Here is a 17,735-nt window from a genome sequence, read left to right as displayed (position 1 = left end):
CCAGGAATGGGGCGTCTCGTGGTGCGTGGTAGGCCGTCACCCGCTGCTGAAACCCCCGGTTGAAGGTTCTGAGGCCATAAGCGAATGCTTCCCTTGGAAGTGGATGTCCCCCTACCTATCAAGGACTACCTAGTGGTACAGAAGATTTTGAGCTCACTGGAACGAATGGGCACGCAGCGTTACTTTGGGGTTTAATGGAGAAACAACGAGTCCACGGCCATCCGATTCGCTCGGCGACTACTGTCCTTCCACAGAAGGAGCGGTGCAGTTCCCCGCTCCGTGTCGATGCCAGCCGGAAGCGGAGCCCGCGCGGCGGAAAGGAGGAGATACACACACAGGACGCAATGTAATCACGTTTTCCGTGGTTTTCTGCGCTGGGGCTCTACACGGTAGCAGGTGGTTGGTGGTGCTTCCACTTGTATCGAAGAGTCCGCGGCGAATCGAGGCACGCCAGAGGACCCTCCGCCCACTTGGGCCTGGGTCGCACGCCAGGAAATCCTCCAAAAGCCTTCAAAGCTCTGTTCACCAGCACAGGGGCATCTGTGTGCAGGCGGTCGCGTCGTGTGCCGTGCGGCTGCCCCGACGTGTCATAGGCCCCAGGAAAAGACACACCGTTGCGGATGGCAAACGAGATGATTCAGATGGCTTTCTTGCGTTACCAGAGCAGGGCGGCACCAGGTGGGTCGATGCTCATTGACGCATATTCGTCGCCTGCAGTGAATGGCCATCCTGAGCCGTAGAATCGGCAGCTTGAGGCCCCCGTTTTTCCACAACGTGCTGCCCACCACCAGACCTTCCACCGCAGACATAGTTTCCCGAAGGCGTCCCTGCTTCGCTACCTCACGTCGATAGGAGGCACCCCCTACTGCAGAAACGTTCATTTCCGTCTGTTATACCCGTTTCCGTTCATTTGCCTAGAGCGGAAAACTCAGGTACCTGTTTCTCCCACTGACTCGAGCAGTACTCGCTATGTCTCGCCGCTACCGATGATGACTTTGAGTCTGTCGGTGTATAGGCGCCTGCGTCGCTGCCCACTTTTTCACTGAATGAGCGCCTCCTCATTGCTCCGGAAAGACGGGGCCGAGATGCCGCCCGCCGCTTCCTTCCCCTATGCGACGGCCCCTGCAGCAGATTCTAAGGAGCCGACGTCTACTAGCGCAAACGTGGCTAGCTTAGCACAAGGCACCCTCTGGTGGGTAGTGCACTGTGCATGAATTGGCACCTCCGCCTGGTATTCAGAATCCGTGGAGGCTGGCAGTATCACTGGCTCTTCTCTTACGATTGACGACATGACGTCCTCATGCGTATGCGCGTCCTTGTGTATTCGCTTGCGGTACCCGCCCGGCACGGCCGGCAGGGCTCCCTACTGTAGTGGTTGAGTTCTGCACAGCTGTCTGGCCAACATAGTACCATTCCCGGGCGCAGGCGGCGCTCTGCGGCGCAGGAGAGAATTTTTGAATCAACGTCCCGCTTGCCCAAGACAAGCAGCCCGTCGCGGTCGACACCCCCGTTTTTGGATGAACTGCTGGGCTGACCCGTATATCATGTCCATCGTTGGCGGCCGCAATGCAGTTCGTTGGTGCTCTCAGGTTGCACGTGTTTGTCGGATGGCTAGTTGCCGTGTTTGTCTTTTCTCACTGTCAAGCACGGAGGAGGGCATACTCTGTGAATCCTCACACCCGACCGAGTAAAAAAGGGGGCCCTTGCTCTAGACATGCCTCGCTCATTGAAAGGGGACCGTGCCCGGACCACAAAGGCAAACCTACGTTCGAGTCGGACAGCTCTAGTCACGAGTCGCCTAGAGCCTCCTCCTGGTTGCAACAGGCTGCCGGCAACGCTGCAGCACGCAATGCCCCCTCAGGCGGTGGCGAGGCTTGTGGAGCCGTTCTCCATGGAGGCGCGGGGGACCGAGGGAAGGAAGTGGAGCAAACGTATCCGCCTCAACGCGTCACACGACTCGAGGCTCAGACCGCCGCTCGTCTGTCCCAGGAGTGACCGAACACGCGCCTGCCACAGGGCCTGCCCAGCGGGCCATTCTTTCAGGTCTTCCTGTCGCGAGGACGCGACTTGGGAGATGGTTGTCAGAACGTCAATATATGCTAGATTTTCGGAGACAGGAATTAGGCGACGTTTTTGTCGCCCACCTCATCCAAGAACTGTCACGAGTCACCACAATATCTCCCGAAGAGACGCAGGGAAGCCCATGGGAAGAAGAAGCCGTGTCAGGGTCGTTTTGGCCGAATAATGAAGCCGTCAAAGTCGTCTCAGAATTTACAGGGTTACACAGGACTTTGAAAAGAGGCCGTTTGCTTGGCCGAGGCGGATTTGGTGTTGTGTACCTGGCAAGAGATGTGGAGAGACAGGAAGAAGTTGTCTTGAAAATTGCGATTGATTATGAGAAGCCGACGAAACAGAGGCTTCTGGAACTCAGGAGGGAAGCCTTCTTTTACAGAGCGCTGAAAAACGTCAAGTCATCCAGTGACGCTCGGAGGCGTTTACGGCTAATGGTTCCAAGCGACGTCGTGAGCGTTGTACGACGTCCTTCGGCTCTAGAGTATGACGACTCCAACATTTGGATACCGAACCTCTTTATGGTGATGCCCAAGGCTGAAACCGACCTCGCGCGTGTCTTCACAAAATTGCTCGTCCGCTTCCCACAGCTTTGGACTAGTGACGTCGCACAGATGGCGCGGCTTCATGTGACCTGGGCAATCATAAAGGTGGTAGCAAATATGCATCGCCGAGGTATGGTACATGCTGATGTCAAGCTGTCCAACTTTGTCGTTATGCGAGACGGCCGCGTCCTCCTGGGCGACTTCGGCACATGCCAACCAGTTTCATACTTTGGGGAGTTACCGTGCACAGAGGGCTACATTCCTCCAGAGCGGCCACGGTTGGCGCAGCCTATCGTGTATTCCTTCGCAATCGATGCTTGGCAGCTTGGGATTGCGATCTACCGGCTTTGGTGTAGCGTGCGTCCCTCACAGAATGAGGACATCAGGGGCGAAGTACGTTTCGAACAGTGTACCACCGGACCTCCTTTGCAAGTCCAGACCCTCGTTCGACGGTTCCTGGATATGTCGCCGGAAAGTCGGTTGCTCCCGTTGCAAGCCGTGAGAAGCGATGAATTTCGACAGATCAGAGAAGACGTGAAGCGTGCCTTAGCTGCGGGGGGGCAGCTTCTTCTCGATCGAAGTAAAGCACACTCCGCCAACGAAGAAGGTGCTCCAGAGGGAGAGCCTACTGACTCCGTTGGGCACGCCTCGATAGCTTCGAGCGATGGTGGCTAGGATCCACAGGACAGCGGTGACTTGCTCACCGCATTTTCTGTTAGATGATTAGCGTGGAGACAGTGCGTCGAACCAAGAGGCTGCATAAGACTCAAGGACCTGGATACGTAGTGCATGTCGGTTTGAGTCTGTGTCGGTGCCACGCACTCCTCGCGCCAGGGGGCGGGAGACCGGGCTCGGGGATCCTTGTCTGCGCACATGTCATCGCAAGGAGTAAGGGAGGCTACGCTGCGTGAGAAGTTGGTTTTCAGTGATACTGTTTTATACAGTGCCACACTGGCAATGCCCTTTCGCATTTCACATACGGTCGTGCGTCTTCAGGTGTACGCACCCTGAAGCCGCTAGCACGATGCCTCCAGGGTAGATCGGCCGGCTAACTGTACGACACAGCTGCTGCATAAGGATACGGAGAGACTTGTCGAGTCGCCCCTCGAGTGACCTTTACTCGCTTCCCTCTACTTGTACGTCTCGCAGTGTTTCCTCTTTTCAATTATCGACTCCACGGAAGACTGGGCCAACTCTCGTTTTTCACGGGGAGACTATCGACGATCCTGCCAGCGTGAACGAACCAACTTGTCTCTTGCGTCTAACATAAAGCAAATACTTTTTGGGAGGGTGCCAGGGTTGTCGCGTTCGCATTCCAACCACTCATGCGCCTGACACCGCATAGCTGACGCAGCCTTACTATGGAGGCGGCAGACCAATTCCCCACGGGACCAGTGTTTTGAATCGAGTCTGCGCAGTGGCTATGAGCGTGTCCCTTGTGCATAGAGAGTGTTCGCTCACCCGCCCAATAGAGTCAATGGCATAGTCTTAACCGGTGAGCAACTGTTCGGTCACCTGTCCCGGTAGGCTGCAACCGATCATGGCATGTGCAGACAGGGAGGTCTTCAGGTAGCGACGTAGTGGACATCTTGACGCGTTCTCAGAGACATCTCCAGAAGAAGTCTGGCTAGTTGCACTCTTTCTACTGGGTGCCACCACCCCGGCGGCAGTTTTGGCTTGCCACATCATTGGCAGTCGTCAACTAAATTCGCTGCTCGCTCTGTTGTCGCGCACTTGCTGCTTAACCACGCCAATGTCTACGGGAACCTTCAGAACAGCCGCAGTTTCGAAGCTCCCCAGTCATGCTCTGCACGCCATCTCAGATCGGCCGCACGCTTCCTCGCGAGCGGGACGATCCCGGCTGTTTCACGCCGCAGTCGGATGCTGCAAAACTTGTTCTTCCATTCACCTCAGTGCTCTTCGCTTACGGTCGCGGGCTGCACCGCTCCTCGCAATGCATGCGTTCCTAAGGACACAGGAGTTTCTATGTGTAGCGTTGCCACTCGGTTGTTTAGAGGAACGGTTCGCCGGCCGTACACCGGAGCTCGTCACCGTTGCACCTTCGTTCTAGAGTGGATTCGGGCTGAATTCCCTGTAGTTTACGCGCCTGCCTGCGAGGGCAAGTCCCAGTTAGTACGCTGACTGAAACACCGACGACTGGAAAACGCTGCAAGGCTAGTTGTGGAGCAGTAGTCGCCGCTGCGAACCAACGTCGTCGGGGGCATGGGTCTGCCTTTCTGCAAGTCTGCGCCTCTCTCACGAGTAGGGGAACGGCAGGCGGTAACAAAGGTAAAGCATCACATTGGAGTGTTGCATTCGGGTTCTGGATTCGGAAGCGAGAACAGGGAACGAACTGAGAAAATAAAACCGATCTTTCGCTGCGCAGAGTACGAGGGAGTGACGAGGGGACCTGCAGTCCAGGGGAGCCTCATCTTGTGTGCGTAGCCGTGGGCGGCCGGTGAGGCTTTTTCAGTATAAGCAGGGTGTTTTGCAAAAGGCGCGGCGGTTCTTCTGAAATCGAAGAAGCTTCCTAAATGCGTTGTTGTCGCGATGATCATCGTTGAAGATACGAACCGCAGCGGCGGGCATCATTGTTATCTCGCGTTATATGATTGAGGAGATTTGCTGCGTGGCGCTTCTTTCGAGCGGACTCACGGGTGGGCGGCGCGTAGGTCTTTTTTGCTCGTGGACTGATCAGCTTACCTGCCATCCCCCCGATTCGCCACACTCGCAATTGATGACAGGATCGCAAGCGTCTAGAGTATTTTCCTCAACTTACCTGGCTTTATCACTTCCTGTTGGTCTCTGTAGCGAATGATCAGGTCTTCTTCTCTGCAGTTTTCTGTGGGGTGACTCGGAATCGTAGGGGATCTCCGAAAGCCTCTGGATTTCTCTCGTTCCCTGCGCAGGTCAGTTTCCCGTGATTGCCGACGTATTTCGGATTATCCTGTTTTCACCGAGGCGGGGGGGCTTTGCGCTCTGCGTCAATCGCTTTTCGAGTCTGCGGTGGCCTTTTCTGCGTGGCTGCTTCCCCAGCGCATGCTGTTCATGTTTTCGTCTAACTTCGGCGGTAACATCTGGACCACCCGTTCTCTTTCTCAGCGTTTGTTCACTGTTTCCTTACAGCTGGTTCTATTCCGAAAGACTCCGTTTTCCCCGCTTCATCCAAGAGCTGCTGCGCGATCTGCATGTAATCGCGCTTAAACGCTGGAACCGACTCCATACCTGTGTACCACCGAGAAACAATACCCTTCTGTTAGCGCGGCTTGCGCGATATGTCCTTTCTTGAGTTACCCGAAATCCATCTGTGAAAGTGAATATCCCGATTGCTTTGCCTGGCTAGGTCTCTGTGTTAGCGCGTGCTGCGCTGCTTTTCCCCATATAGCTCTTTTGCTTTCCAACACCCGACGTGTGGCGCTTTCGTGGTAAAACCTCTGTGGGCTGTTGCATGGCTGTGTCTCTCTCTGCTTTTTCTACTTCTTGATAACTGCGAGGCCTCCATTTTCTCGGAGGTCTGCGAAACTGTTGCGGAAACGAATCGTTTCCGCGCCCAGCCGCTTCTGGTTCTGTCTCGCGCGTCCTCCCTCCCGGCAGCCTTTTCTTTTCGGGTGCGCAACGTTACCAGGTGGCGCAGGGGGTCCGCCAGTCTTTCAGACAGTAAAGGATGGCATGCGCGTCGTGCGACCGAACTTCGTAAGACAAACCCCCTGACCTGCATCAAAATGGACGACTTTCAGCTGCGTCCCCTGGAGCCCGATGATGAGGAGGCGGACGCCCATAATGACGATACATTCGGCGACGATGGAGGCGCTGTCGGTAAGGTCGCGTCTTGTCTGCAGGACGCGCCACGTCAGTAGACAACAGCGGACTCTCTCCTGTAAACAGACAGACACGCAGCTGTGGCCGGTGCAGGCCGCGGAAGGCGTCCCCGAGGCAGCGGCTGGCGCAGAGGACGGTGGGGGTCTCTGCAAGCCTCTTCAGATACGCGCCTGGTCTTTCGCTTCACTTCCGTCTTTTGAAGTCGTTCACACATCCCTGTGTACTCGGGCCTCTCTGCTGTGGATCCCGTGTGCCAGTCTGGGTCGCGGCCTTTCCACCGACGCGGAAACACGGAAAACGGTGCAGAATCCGCGCGGATGACGACGGCGCAGACGGAAAAGCAACCCCTTGTCTCTGTTTGCTGTGCGTGCGACCCGGGGGTCCCGCGTTTTTTTGCAGGCGACGACTGGAAGCCGGACGCGAGGGCGGTGGGCGCGTTCGAGGCGATGCACGCGCGGGTTCGCGGGCCGAATGTTCAGGGCGCGCGGGGAGGCTCCTGCCCGGAAGAGAGACACCTGGTCTCTGGTGCCGCGTCGCAGCTCGGGGCGCATTCTTCGCGGCTGGCGGAGAACGAGCGAGAACTGGGTGCTCCCTGTCCGCGTTCCCTGGCTGACGCACACGCTTTTCCGCCGAGAGACATGCTCGGGCACGCGCGGGGCTTTGAAGAGTCGCCGCTTCCTGCTTTCTTCGACGGTGGACAACCCGGGCCTTCCTCACGCCATGATGCGCCTTCCGCGCCTCAGAGACGCGCGGGGCGCGGGCACGAGGCCGAAGACTCGCGCGCCGGCGAAGGCGTCGACTTCTACGATCAAGGCGCTGCTGGTGCGTACCGACCGCGAGGCGCGCCGTTTCTCGGCCGCCCAGCTCTGTCTCCAGGCGGTGGAGGCGCCCCTTCCTCTGACGCTGCAGGCACGCGCCGGCAGATGGCGCCCGAAGACAGGCCGGCGTCCGCCGCCGTCTTTCCGCCGCCCCACCTGCCCTCGTCTCGCCGGTCCGCAGCGACTGAGCAACTCGACAAAATGATTCTCCTGAAGCGACAACAGCACCAGCTGCATGGCCTGTCTGGCTCAGCCCACGGGGCGCTGGGGGGTGTGGACGCCTCAGGGGGGCCTGCTCGCCCCCCACGCGCAGGCTCGCCGGACGTCGACGGCCAGCTTCGGGATCTGGTGCACACGCACCCGCCTCCAGGGGACAGAGGGCGTGCGTCTGCGCCTGCCAGCCAGGGGGACATTGCCGCTCGATTCGGGCGTCCGGGCGAGGAAGGCGCGGGCGGAGAGCGCGACGGGCGGCTCCACGCCGGAGCGGACAGGCAGCCTCTGCAGCACGAGTCTGAAGCACAGGGCCACCCGGTGCCGCCCAGCAGAATTCCCTTCGCCTCGCCCTCTGGAGCGGCGCCGCCGGACGGGTCTGCGCTCCACCCCCACGGCCCGCAGGGGGGAGGCGAGCTCCGCGGGGGCCCGAACGTGGCGCAGGACTCCCTGACGAGTCTGTCAAGCTACTTGGGGTGGCCTCCGGCTGAGGAAGACGAGCGGATGGTTCAAAACCTGTTGAAGGACGCGAACGTCACGGCCGCGGCTTTGGCGGCGCTTTCCGCAGCGGAGGCGGCAGTGGCTGCGGCGCGCGCCCAGCAGAGAGGAGGCGTGCCGTCCTGCTCAGTCAGTGTAAACGTCTCCTGTTCGTCCTACTCGCAGTCGGGACCCGACGCTGCTCGCGCGGTGCCCGCGTCAGCCTCCACGTACCGCGCGATGTCGCCGCGCTCTGGAAGCGAGGCTGGCGGTTTTGTGGCGTCGCACTCGCGTCAGGTCCCGTCGCCCGCGTACGAGGAGGGGCGAGAGGGTCGAGACGCGCACCTGGATGCGAGCCTCGCGCCCCGCCTGCGGCACGCGGGGATGCCCACGGATGACGCCGACGGACGAGATGAGAGAGACCGCTTCCCGCGGCCGTTCGCGACGCCCGGGGCGAGCGCCCCCGGGGCTGCGCTCGAGCGCCTGCCTCACCCCCACGCCGTGGCCCTGGCGGCGCCCTTCGCAGCGGGTGCGAGGAGCTTGCCGCCGCACCAACCCCTCGTGGTGATGACGGAGGCGGATCTCCTCAAACTGATGAATGTGAAGCCGCTGCACCCGAAGCCTTCTCCGGGCGCAGGTCCATCCGCGCATCTGCACGCGCCTCGCGCAGACGAAAGCGCCGGTCTGCGCGGGGGTCCGGAGCCATTGCCCGCTGCGGGGCTCGTTTCTGGGCCGCAGTACCCTGCCGACGGCTTCCGCCGCGGGACTCGAGGGGAAGACTACGCGCATATGCGCGACTCGCGGCCCGCCGGTCGCCAGGGTCCTCCGCCGCCCTATCCGGAGGACTTCCATCAGACGTCCGGCGAGCTCCGCAGGCAGAGAGGCGTGGTCGAGCCTCAAGCGCTTGGCAGACGCCCGCAGCAGGGCCGCGGGTCGGGAATGGGGCGCGACCCTTTTTCGGCGTGCCGCCCTCCGTCGGGGCGCCAGGTGGGGCGACGCCCCTCCGCGGGCGGCCGAGGCGACGGGCGATCGCCTTCGCCACTGCCTCTCTCCTCGACGACGCCGGCCACGTCGTCTGGGCGCGAGCGTGACGGTCGCGGACGCGGAGGAGACGTTGCAGGCGCGGCGCTGGTCCAGGAAGACAAGGCGCGTGGCGTGGAGCACCAGAGAGCCGTCCTTGCAGCGCTGCGCGCGTCTTCGCTTTTCCCGCTCACGAAAGCCCACCAGGACTGGGTGGTTCGCCAGCGGCTCGCGGACCTGCCCCCCTTTCGTCTTCGCTCGCGCTCTGCAGCTCCCACGCCCGCCCTCAGCGCGGACCGGGGCCCCGCGCCGCAGGCTGCAGCGTCTCTGCCGGCCGGCGCCTATGCGCGCGCCGGTTCAGGGCGCGGGGCGGCGGGGGTCTCGAAGCCCGCGGGCGGCGGGAAGCGCGAGTGTTTGATGACGTCGTTCGACTTGGATCACATTCTGCGGATGCATTTGGCGCAGATGGCGAAGCTGCCTCAGCTGCAGCGCTGCTCAGGGCGCTGGAACTTTCGATTCCTCATGCGCCACCAGCACCTTGGGGCGGGCCCGTCGAGCGCAGCTGCCGGCTCGGCCGCTGGCGGCGGGCGAAGTGCGTCGCCGATGGATGGCGCACTTGAGAGGGGGGAGCAGCACGGGTCGTCGGGAGGGGGTATCTTGGCCACGCTGCCTTCGTCCTCTCTCGGCCTTGAAAAGGAGATTCTCCGCGTGTTTCAGCGCCAGCAGCAGGAGTACGAGCTGCTGAAGCAGCACCGCGAGGCCTGGGGCGGCAGGGCGAAGGGCGGCGGCCTGACTGAGGTCGGACGCCGGCGCAGAGCGGGCGACGCGAGCGACGAGGAGGAGGATGAAGCCTTCTCTGACTGGCCACGACCCCCCGCCTCGCTTCCGCTGCAGTTTGTTCAGCGGTCGCAGGCCGGCATCGGCCTGACGATCTCGACAAGTCGCCTGCATCACTTGCTGTTGGGCAGTCTGAGTTTTTCTGACGCAGCTGAACTCCTGCAGCTCTACGTGTCGCCGACGTTGCTGCTGGGCGCCGCGAACTCGAAGCACAAGGCGCTTGGCGACGGCAAGCGAGAGGCGAGTCTCCTCGCGGCGCTGGAGGAGGACGACGAAGAGTTGGCCGTTGAGGGGCGCGGCGACGAGGACAAAGGCGCAGGGGCGCTCACGCAGGTTGAGAAGGCGCAGAGGCGCCTGCAGAAGAAATTCGGGAAGCAGACGTACTCCACCGTGCGCCAGCCGCGCAACTGCATCCACCTCGCGCCCTCCGGCGGACATGCCTTGTCGCAGCTTCACGCGACGCACACGACGACGGGCGCTGCTGAGGAGGCCCTCGAAGACGGCGCAGAGAGAGCCACCGCAGTCAGGCACCAAGGGCGCGACCTCGAGGCGGAGAAAGACGCCAGGGAGGCAGCCACCAAGCGCGTCCGAGCTGTAAGGAAGAGTCGTCCCCACCGCATGCAGAGGGGATTTGCACGTATCCGTGCAAGATATACAATCCTGCTGAGCGGATTCACCGCCTTCGTGCCATTCCTGCGTCGCGTTACACACGCAAATGACACTCTCGAAATGAACCCCGCCTTGGCTTCTCTGCCTCCTGCGTGTCCTGGCCCAATCGTCTAGTCGGTGCCTCCGTACGAGGGCGGCTAATGCCTGGATGAGACACATGTCCGAACATAAAGAAAAAAAACATATATGGGCGTATCTTTTTACAGCGAGAATTCGCGCTCTCGCCGTTCAGTGGATCTGAAAGTGCATCTGGTTGTGCCTCGCGCCTGTGGAAGGATACAGTGTGCGCTTTAGAGGCCTGCAGTAAGCGCTCGCCAGTATTTCGGCGTCGAGGAGGTTGAGCGTGTGCGCCGGTCTCCAACCTGTCTGCCTTATCGACTTGCGACTTGTCCTCCTTGTTTCGTGCTGCAGCTGGTGTGCGGCGTATCGGCGACCTCTGGCGGCCAGGAAAAGGCCCCTGGGGCGAGCTCTGCAGCGGCAGACGGCGTTCTGGCGCGGCGAGTCGTGGAGGACGCATACGACTTGTTGCTCGAGGCTGCGGCGCTGCAAACCGAGATCATGGTGAGAAAGAGACGCCTATCTAACCTGTTCAACTTGAGGCCGTTTGCGCCCGCAGAGGGAGACTGAGCCTGTATTGGTGGAGGGCGCGGTGGAAGTTGAACTGAAGAACACACAGCGCTGAGACGGCGGCCCGCTGCAAACGTTTCGCATGCGCGTTGTGCGCTCATGCGACCCTTCTACGCCGCGGTTTAGCTCAAGCGAGCGTGACTCGCGTTCGGGGCGCTGCAAGGCTTCAGCTTCCTTCTTCGTGCCTGCTTCCCGGGGAGGTGTTTGTTTACAGGAGTGCCCAGCGAGCCACGTGGCGGCGCGCACGCGCCTGCAGGAGCAGCAGCAGCACCTGATGATGGAGCTCTTTGAGATTGTGACGCTTCGTCATCACTTGGCGGCTGCGGACTCGGCGCTGGCGACTTCGGCGGTCGCGACTCTGTACTTCTTGCCCTTCCTGGTCGACGCGCATATTCCGGCGGCCTCAGACATCGCCACTTACCACTGGCGCTTCCTCCAGCTGCAGCAGCTGCAGCTGGCGGAGAGTCGGCAGCCTGAGCTCCGCGCGCAGCTGGAGGAGCTCCGCGCGCAGTTCTCGGCCGAAATGGAGCATGGGCGGGCGTCCTCGAGGTGGATGCTCGCCGGCGTCTACGCGCTGCCGAAGGGCCGCCGCCTACTGGCGCGTGCACTGCGCCTGATGCCAGACGCCGCCACCGCCGCGCTGCTACAGATTCTCCTCTCCTCGCCGGCGATACTCCGCGACATTTGCGCGACGGTCGACGCGGTACTGCTGGGCGTGCGCCGCGCGCGGCCGCAGGCGAAGTGCCGCGGCGGCGAGCCCGACAAAGACGGGGCGGAGGGGTCGGCGAGAGACAAGACAGGCCAGGCATCGAGACACGTCGCGTCTGCGACACTGCTGGACGAGCTGCTTCTTCTTCACGACGCAAGCGTCGCTCAGCGGGGCGGTGGCGCGCACAGAGGGAAGACCCACGAGCTGGTGAGCTCGCTGGTTGAGAAGAGCCACGACGAGATGGATGACGACGGCGAGGGGCCTGCGTGCGGCCTCTACTTGCGGCTCGTTTCCCGCCTCCTGCAGCTCTCTAGTCGAGACGGTAGCCCGCGCGCGGCCGCCATCAGCGCCGCCTTCCTGGTTGGCGTGTGTGAACAAATGGCGTGGGGATGGACTGTCGACGAGGCCGCCGAGCTTCTACGCTTCCGGGTAAGGACCTAGACTTTTACGCTGACCTGAGCGTGTCTCTCTGGTCCGTTCGGTCCCTTGGTGTCTACGCGGCGCCCTCCCTTCCGCTTCCTCTCGTTCAGCCGTTCCCGGGGCGCGACTCCTGTGCGCACAGCAGGCCCCTTCTGCTTCGAGTAGCCGCATATATGCCAGTGCATGAACGTGGAAGTCAGTGTGGACATTCGAGGGCGCACGTATGCGTGTTTGCGCCCCCCCCCTTCCCCTCATAAGCCTTTTATATATGGTGTTTTTTGTCTCTTTGTTTTGTGTGTGTCTTGCAGAGCGGCTGCTGTCTCCTCTCGCTGCTTCTCCAGCTGCTGCCGGCCCCGTCCTCGTTGACGGGTTACCAGGAGTAAGTTCGTCGCGCGCGAGGAAACGCTTTTGGCTGCGTGTCGCCGCTGCTCGCTTCTCGCTGGCTGCATCCGCTCGGACGCTCCACCGACTTTCTTTTTTGTTTCTTGTCGAGCTAGCCTCCGCGCGCAGGATAGAGCGAGCAAGAGGAGGCCAGAGCAGCCTGAAGATCCGTTTTTCGCTTTTCGCTTGCATCTGCTTGGAAAGCTGGATGACCTTTGCCCAGGCACAGACCGAGTCGAGAGGAAAGCGGACCCGTCTGGAGAGAGACAACTTGTTTGTCGCACTCGCGGGTGAAGAGAGGAAGGGACGAACCTGTTTGTTGCACTCGTCTGGTGCCTTCGGTACAGGCGCACTGCGGCTCTCCCGTTCCTGTCGCTCGTGGTTTCTGGCCTCGTGCGGGCGGTGCAAGCGACCGACAAGGAGGCGGCGAACGCCGAGGAGGACAAAAAAAAGGCCCCTGAAGTGCTCCTCCCGTTCATTCAGACTGTCGTCCAGCAAGCGCGCGCGGAGGAAACTCGAGCCAAAGCTATAACCGTCGCAGTCATGTGAGAGAAGAAGAAAAGAAACCCGCGTAACCCGCGTGGAGCGCGCGCAGGAGCTCCCAGTACCGGTTCTGCTCTCTTCGGTGGCGAAGTCTTTCTTGTTCGTAGACATTTCTTCTTTCATCCGTGTGTAGGACGACACGTCCATCAGTGGCATCGGCCTTCGTGCGAAAAAAGGCGCCACTGGCGTGTGCCTGATTGTTTTCTAGTTCCGGATGAGCGTTGTAGACAACGAGCGAGAGCGAGATGCATGCCTCCCTCGATAGAGAGATGGAGACGCTTCGAGTCAGGAGTTCCGCGTTTCTTAGACCGCCCTTTCCGATGCAAAGCCATAACAACGTAACCATGTATATATACATATATAGGCACTATGGAATGAAATATGTAGAAATATATATAGATATATGTTTTATAGGACAGCATGGGCGCTGCCTAGGGCAGAGGCGTGATTGCGCTTTTTCCTCTAGCGGTGAATGTCGCGTCCTTGGCGGCCGTTTAAGGGTGTGTGCCTGCGTACTAATGTATCATCAGCGCATAGAGCCGCCTACGTGTATGCCGCTGTCTCTTCGTGTTGTAGCTCTATGCTGTCCCCACGTGTTGGGGCGACAGGCGAGCTGTTTGTCGGCTGTGCCGCGGGCCTTCATCTTTCATTTGGCTGCTGGCTGCTGTGTGTGCGCTTTCAGGGAGCTCCTCGGTGCGGCCGGCGCGCAGGCGATGTTTTCTTCTTTCCTCAGCTACTCAGCTTGACTTCATATCGCACGTTAGCATACATACTTCTTGCCGGGGATTTCTCTGAGCTCGACAGCCTCGCGGCTTGACTCTTCCTGCGTCCTCTCTCGATTCTTCGCTCGAATACCCTGCGGCCTTGTCCGCTCGTGCGTCTCTCATTTTCTTGCAAGGTGTTTCGAATCGTTTGTTTGTCTTCATCTATCTGCCGACTTTCATCGCGGCTTCACTGAAGGCTAGAAAAATATTTCTACGTATACATTCGTGCCCGCCAGGATCGGCACTTGCGGCTGGCCGCGAGATGCCCTGAACGACCTGCGGAGGTAGAGGGCGCCGTGGAGACCGCGTTTTTTTTTTGCTTTTAGAAGCCTCGCTGTGTGCCTTTCTGGCGTTCCTCGACGCGGTTGTTGTGTGTCTAGTTTTCTCAGATGTATCCTCTTCGTCGGCTGCGCGGCGAGGCAGCTGAGGCAGGCCAAGCAGGGAGCAGTGCTGTGACGCATGAATGGAAAAAGTCTGCTTGCTGAGTGCGCGTCGCTTTTATCTTCGTTTTCGGTACTAAACAGGCGTGTAACCGGCGTTACACTCTAGGAAAGGGGTCAGGTTTCCGGATGCATGCGGATTTGGACGTTTCTTTCAAGGATTCCACGGACAACGTACCTTCTCCTCTCATGTGCGCCAAACGGGAGTGGCGCCCTCCCCCCCTTTCGTGTTGTGTCTCATCTCATTTCAAGACTAGGCAGCTGGCGAGCGTGAGGAGGCACTCCGCCGCGCGCCCTCCTTGGCGCGTCTTTTTTCCGGCGATAGCGAAACGCATCTAGAGGCTCAGTCACACAGCGACTCGCGAAAACGAGTTACTACGCGCCACGCTCCCTCTCGAGCTTCGCGGGCACCACAGTACAAGTCGCTGCCCCGGCCGGCGACGCAGCTAAACCCTAAATCCTTACCTTGCCATCACTCCTTCTCAGCCGTTTGCTCGCTTGTGCTTGTCTCCGTTGCGCCTGCGGTGGCGGCATAGTTCTGTCACCACGCGACGCGAATAGACAGTTTCTCGCCATTGCAAAGCAGACTCGGCGCCTTGCCTGACTCTTGCACACCGGTCCAGGCCGCCGCACCCGCCCGACAGGTTGAAATGCGCAGTTTCGAGGCGCCTTTCAACGCTGAAAACGTGTAAACACGCACAGAGACAGAACGCAGACTCGAGCGATCTAACTAGCCACGCGTGGCATTCTCTCGTGGGGCGGAGAGCACGTCCTCGAGGAGGCCATCGCCTGCAGGTGTGAGGCCTGTACGCAGACGAAAAAGCGGCTGAAGGGTTCGTTCGCCGACCAGACTTTTCTGTAGAGGTGAAAGGATCAAGCGCGGAGCCGCGCGAGATCTTTTAGCTGAGCTCTGCGAGTGGGAGGGAGGCAAAATGGGGCTCGTGCTCCTTCAACGGACACACCACTCCCCTGCATGTCATGTTTGTGTGCGTTTGCTTGCTGCAGTTGAAAAGTTTAGCCGCCTGTCCGTCCAGATTTCGCCATTTGAGTGGATTGAAAAATGTGTGTTTCAAGTATTCTGAATAAGGTTGAATCCATTGGACATCCGTCTCCATCAGCATTTCTCCTGTCCAGAATGCGTTCTAGCATAAGCGATCTGGGGGTAGTACCCGTCGATCAGGTGCGTAGTTTCACTTGATAAAGGCACGCAACGCGGGACGCCGCCAAGACAATCGAGTTGTCAGGAGCGCCGCCCACCCTCGCCTCGCACACCGTTGGGACGTGCTTCCAGATGAAATTCAGCAAGACGGCCTCGGCGTCGCAATAGCCAGCGACGAACGATGCTCGGGAGGTTCCTCCGGGCCTCCCCCCGCAGCTCGCTGTCCCTCCGCGCGTCTCGATGCTGGGCAGGTGTCGCATTGGCACCAGCTGTCGACACAGAGGTCTCTCAAAAATTCATTTCCCGCGTTTTTCAGGTCGTTGCTTGTTCCGGCTCGCTAGAGTTTCCTGGCCTGCAACCCGTGGCTTCAGGACGCCTCCGGATTCCGCCTTTTCTGTGTGAACAAACTGCGCTGCGAAGCTCGTCCGTTGTCTGGCGGTGTGCGTGCCCGATTGCCTGAGCGAAAAAGGGTTTCGTTTGTCTGTGTTTTTGCGTCGTCAACATGGCTCAAATGTCTACGCGCAAGTCTGCCTCGCTCCGCCAGATCTTCGGCGGAGGCCTGCTCCTAGTAGGAGCGGCGGGGCTCCTGGTGGCCTTGTCTGCAAGCAACCCCGTAACTGCAGCGAAGGTGCGAGCGGCCGAATCGCTCGCGGCGGAGATACACGAACTCGGGGACATGAATGACTACAACCAGGAGGCGGAGTACAGAATACGACGCGCGGAGCTCGACGCCCAGACGCCAGAGGAGATCGAAGCGGCGAAGCAGAAATATCGCGAGAATCAGGCAAAACAGGAGCAGGAAGACGCTGACATGAAGAGAATAAAGGATGCCGTTGTCGCAGAAATGAACGAGACTGTGGAGCGGGCGGGACTTCGTGGGCGCGCCGAGCGCGAGGATCACCGCTCCGACGATCAACAGCGAGGCTTCGACGAGCGCCAAAAAGAAATCAAAGACATGGAACCCTCGAAAATGGCCAAGCTGATGGACAAGAGGATAGCTGACCTCGAGGATATCCGCAAAACAAAGCAGAATCAACAAGCACTTATGCAAGAACTGAAGGATAAGCTTGCGAAGCGCAAGAAGGCAATGTAACAAGTTGTGCTGCGGACTCACCGGCGGTGGTGCGCCTTGTTTTTTTCACGGGGGCCTTCCGAACGTAGCGTGTTGTTGTAGTCCTTTGTTGTTGTGGAGGAGGAGACGGCTTAGACTCCTAGAGCGGCGGTCGGGGGTGAGGGAGAGAGGAATGTGTCTGCCGATGCCGCGTAGCCCGTATTTCTTGTTAGGGGACTGTGCCGATACACCAAGCGCCGTGGTCGGTTAGTGTTGTTTTTAGAGGCTGCCGTCTGAGGCGCCGAGGTGCTGCGTTTGGTATAGCTGGGAAGGCGAACGAGGACACTCGTGTCTGCCGCAGACAGGCAGGGTCGAGCGGGACTCGTTGCGCTGTGTGCATCGGAGGCTGCGGAGAGGGTCTTCGCGGTTTTATCAAGAAATGTAGCCGTTGCGTGCAATTCAGTTGTTCGACGTTTGCGAGGGACGAAACAATACTCCCCCCGTGTCACCTTGCCGCCGCGCAACCCGATGCTCGCGAGCGGCGTCCGACACCTAGCCAAGCGCCTCTCGAACAAAACTGCGCACTTGACTCGAACCTGGAGCGCCTCTCCCGACACAGCACGAACACCACCGGCTGTCCCCGCGGAGGAAAACTCTCGCGCTGAAACACACATAGTTTCACTGTTTAGGAAGCACGACTCTGGCAGCGAAACGAGCTTTCGGTGAGCCAGACACACGCCGCGTCGATTTGTCGGTTTCGCCGCGTGTGCGCGCCCGCCCGCACTTGGAGTTTTCTCGCATGCATCGAGAACACATTTGCAAATGCGAGGTTTGACGATTTTCTGCGTGCCCTTCCCCTCTTGCCGCATCCTTTGATTCACCAGTTCTCCCCTGTGTACGCTTTGAATAAAAGGCGGCGATTACTGCCCCGTCTCCGCGGGTCGTTGAAAACGAAGACTTAGAATCTCGGTTTCGTACCCTGGCGATCTGGGCGACTTTTCGCATTCTGCGATCGTCTGATGGTCGTCTCCCTTCTCATTTCAAACGCAGCACGCCGAAATGCCACCTCAACTCGACTAGCGACCTTGCCTCTCTCTTCCTGTCAGCTCTGTTTTTTTTGTCTCGTGTGCTTCCTCCCTCTCGCCGCTCTCCCCGCATCGAGCAGGCTGCGCTCTT

At 59.9% G+C, this 17,735-nt stretch overlaps 3 protein-coding genes across 3 annotated transcripts; all 3 read left to right on the top strand.

The window, feature by feature from the left end:
* Window positions 1-2,096: 2,096 nt before the first annotated feature.
* Window positions 2,097-3,290, top strand: BESB_003440 (rhoptry protein ROP18; the record flags this gene model as incomplete). The annotated part of the gene is made up of 1 exon (XM_029359099.1): window positions 2,097-3,290. One exon carries the CDS (start codon window positions 2,097-2,099, stop codon window positions 3,288-3,290), a length of 1,194 nt encoding a protein of 397 aa, XP_029222012.1.
* A 3,047-nt stretch (window positions 3,291-6,337) lies between these two features.
* Window positions 6,338-13,891, top strand: BESB_003430 (uncharacterized protein; the record flags this gene model as incomplete). The annotated part of the gene is made up of 7 exons (XM_029359098.1): window positions 6,338-6,431; window positions 6,834-10,390; window positions 10,877-11,026; window positions 11,307-12,230; window positions 12,530-12,600; window positions 12,950-13,147; window positions 13,828-13,891. 7 exons carry the CDS (start codon window positions 6,338-6,340, stop codon window positions 13,889-13,891), a joined length of 5,058 nt encoding a protein of 1,685 aa, XP_029222011.1.
* Window positions 13,892-16,010: 2,119 nt separating this feature from the next.
* BESB_003420 (microneme protein MIC10) lies at window positions 16,011-16,601 on the top strand (the record flags this gene model as incomplete). Its single annotated transcript, XM_029359097.1, has 1 exon — window positions 16,011-16,601. One exon carries the CDS (start codon window positions 16,011-16,013, stop codon window positions 16,599-16,601), a length of 591 nt encoding a protein of 196 aa, XP_029222010.1.
* Between the last annotated feature and the right edge of the window lie 1,134 nt (window positions 16,602-17,735).

Source organism: Besnoitia besnoiti, chromosome I (assembly GCF_002563875.1).
Source record: "Besnoitia besnoiti strain Bb-Ger1 chromosome I, whole genome shotgun sequence".
NCBI lineage: Eukaryota > Apicomplexa > Conoidasida > Eucoccidiorida > Sarcocystidae > Besnoitia > Besnoitia besnoiti.
The sequence above is the reverse complement of the archived record's forward strand: the minus strand, read 5'-3'. Positions and strand labels throughout refer to the sequence as shown.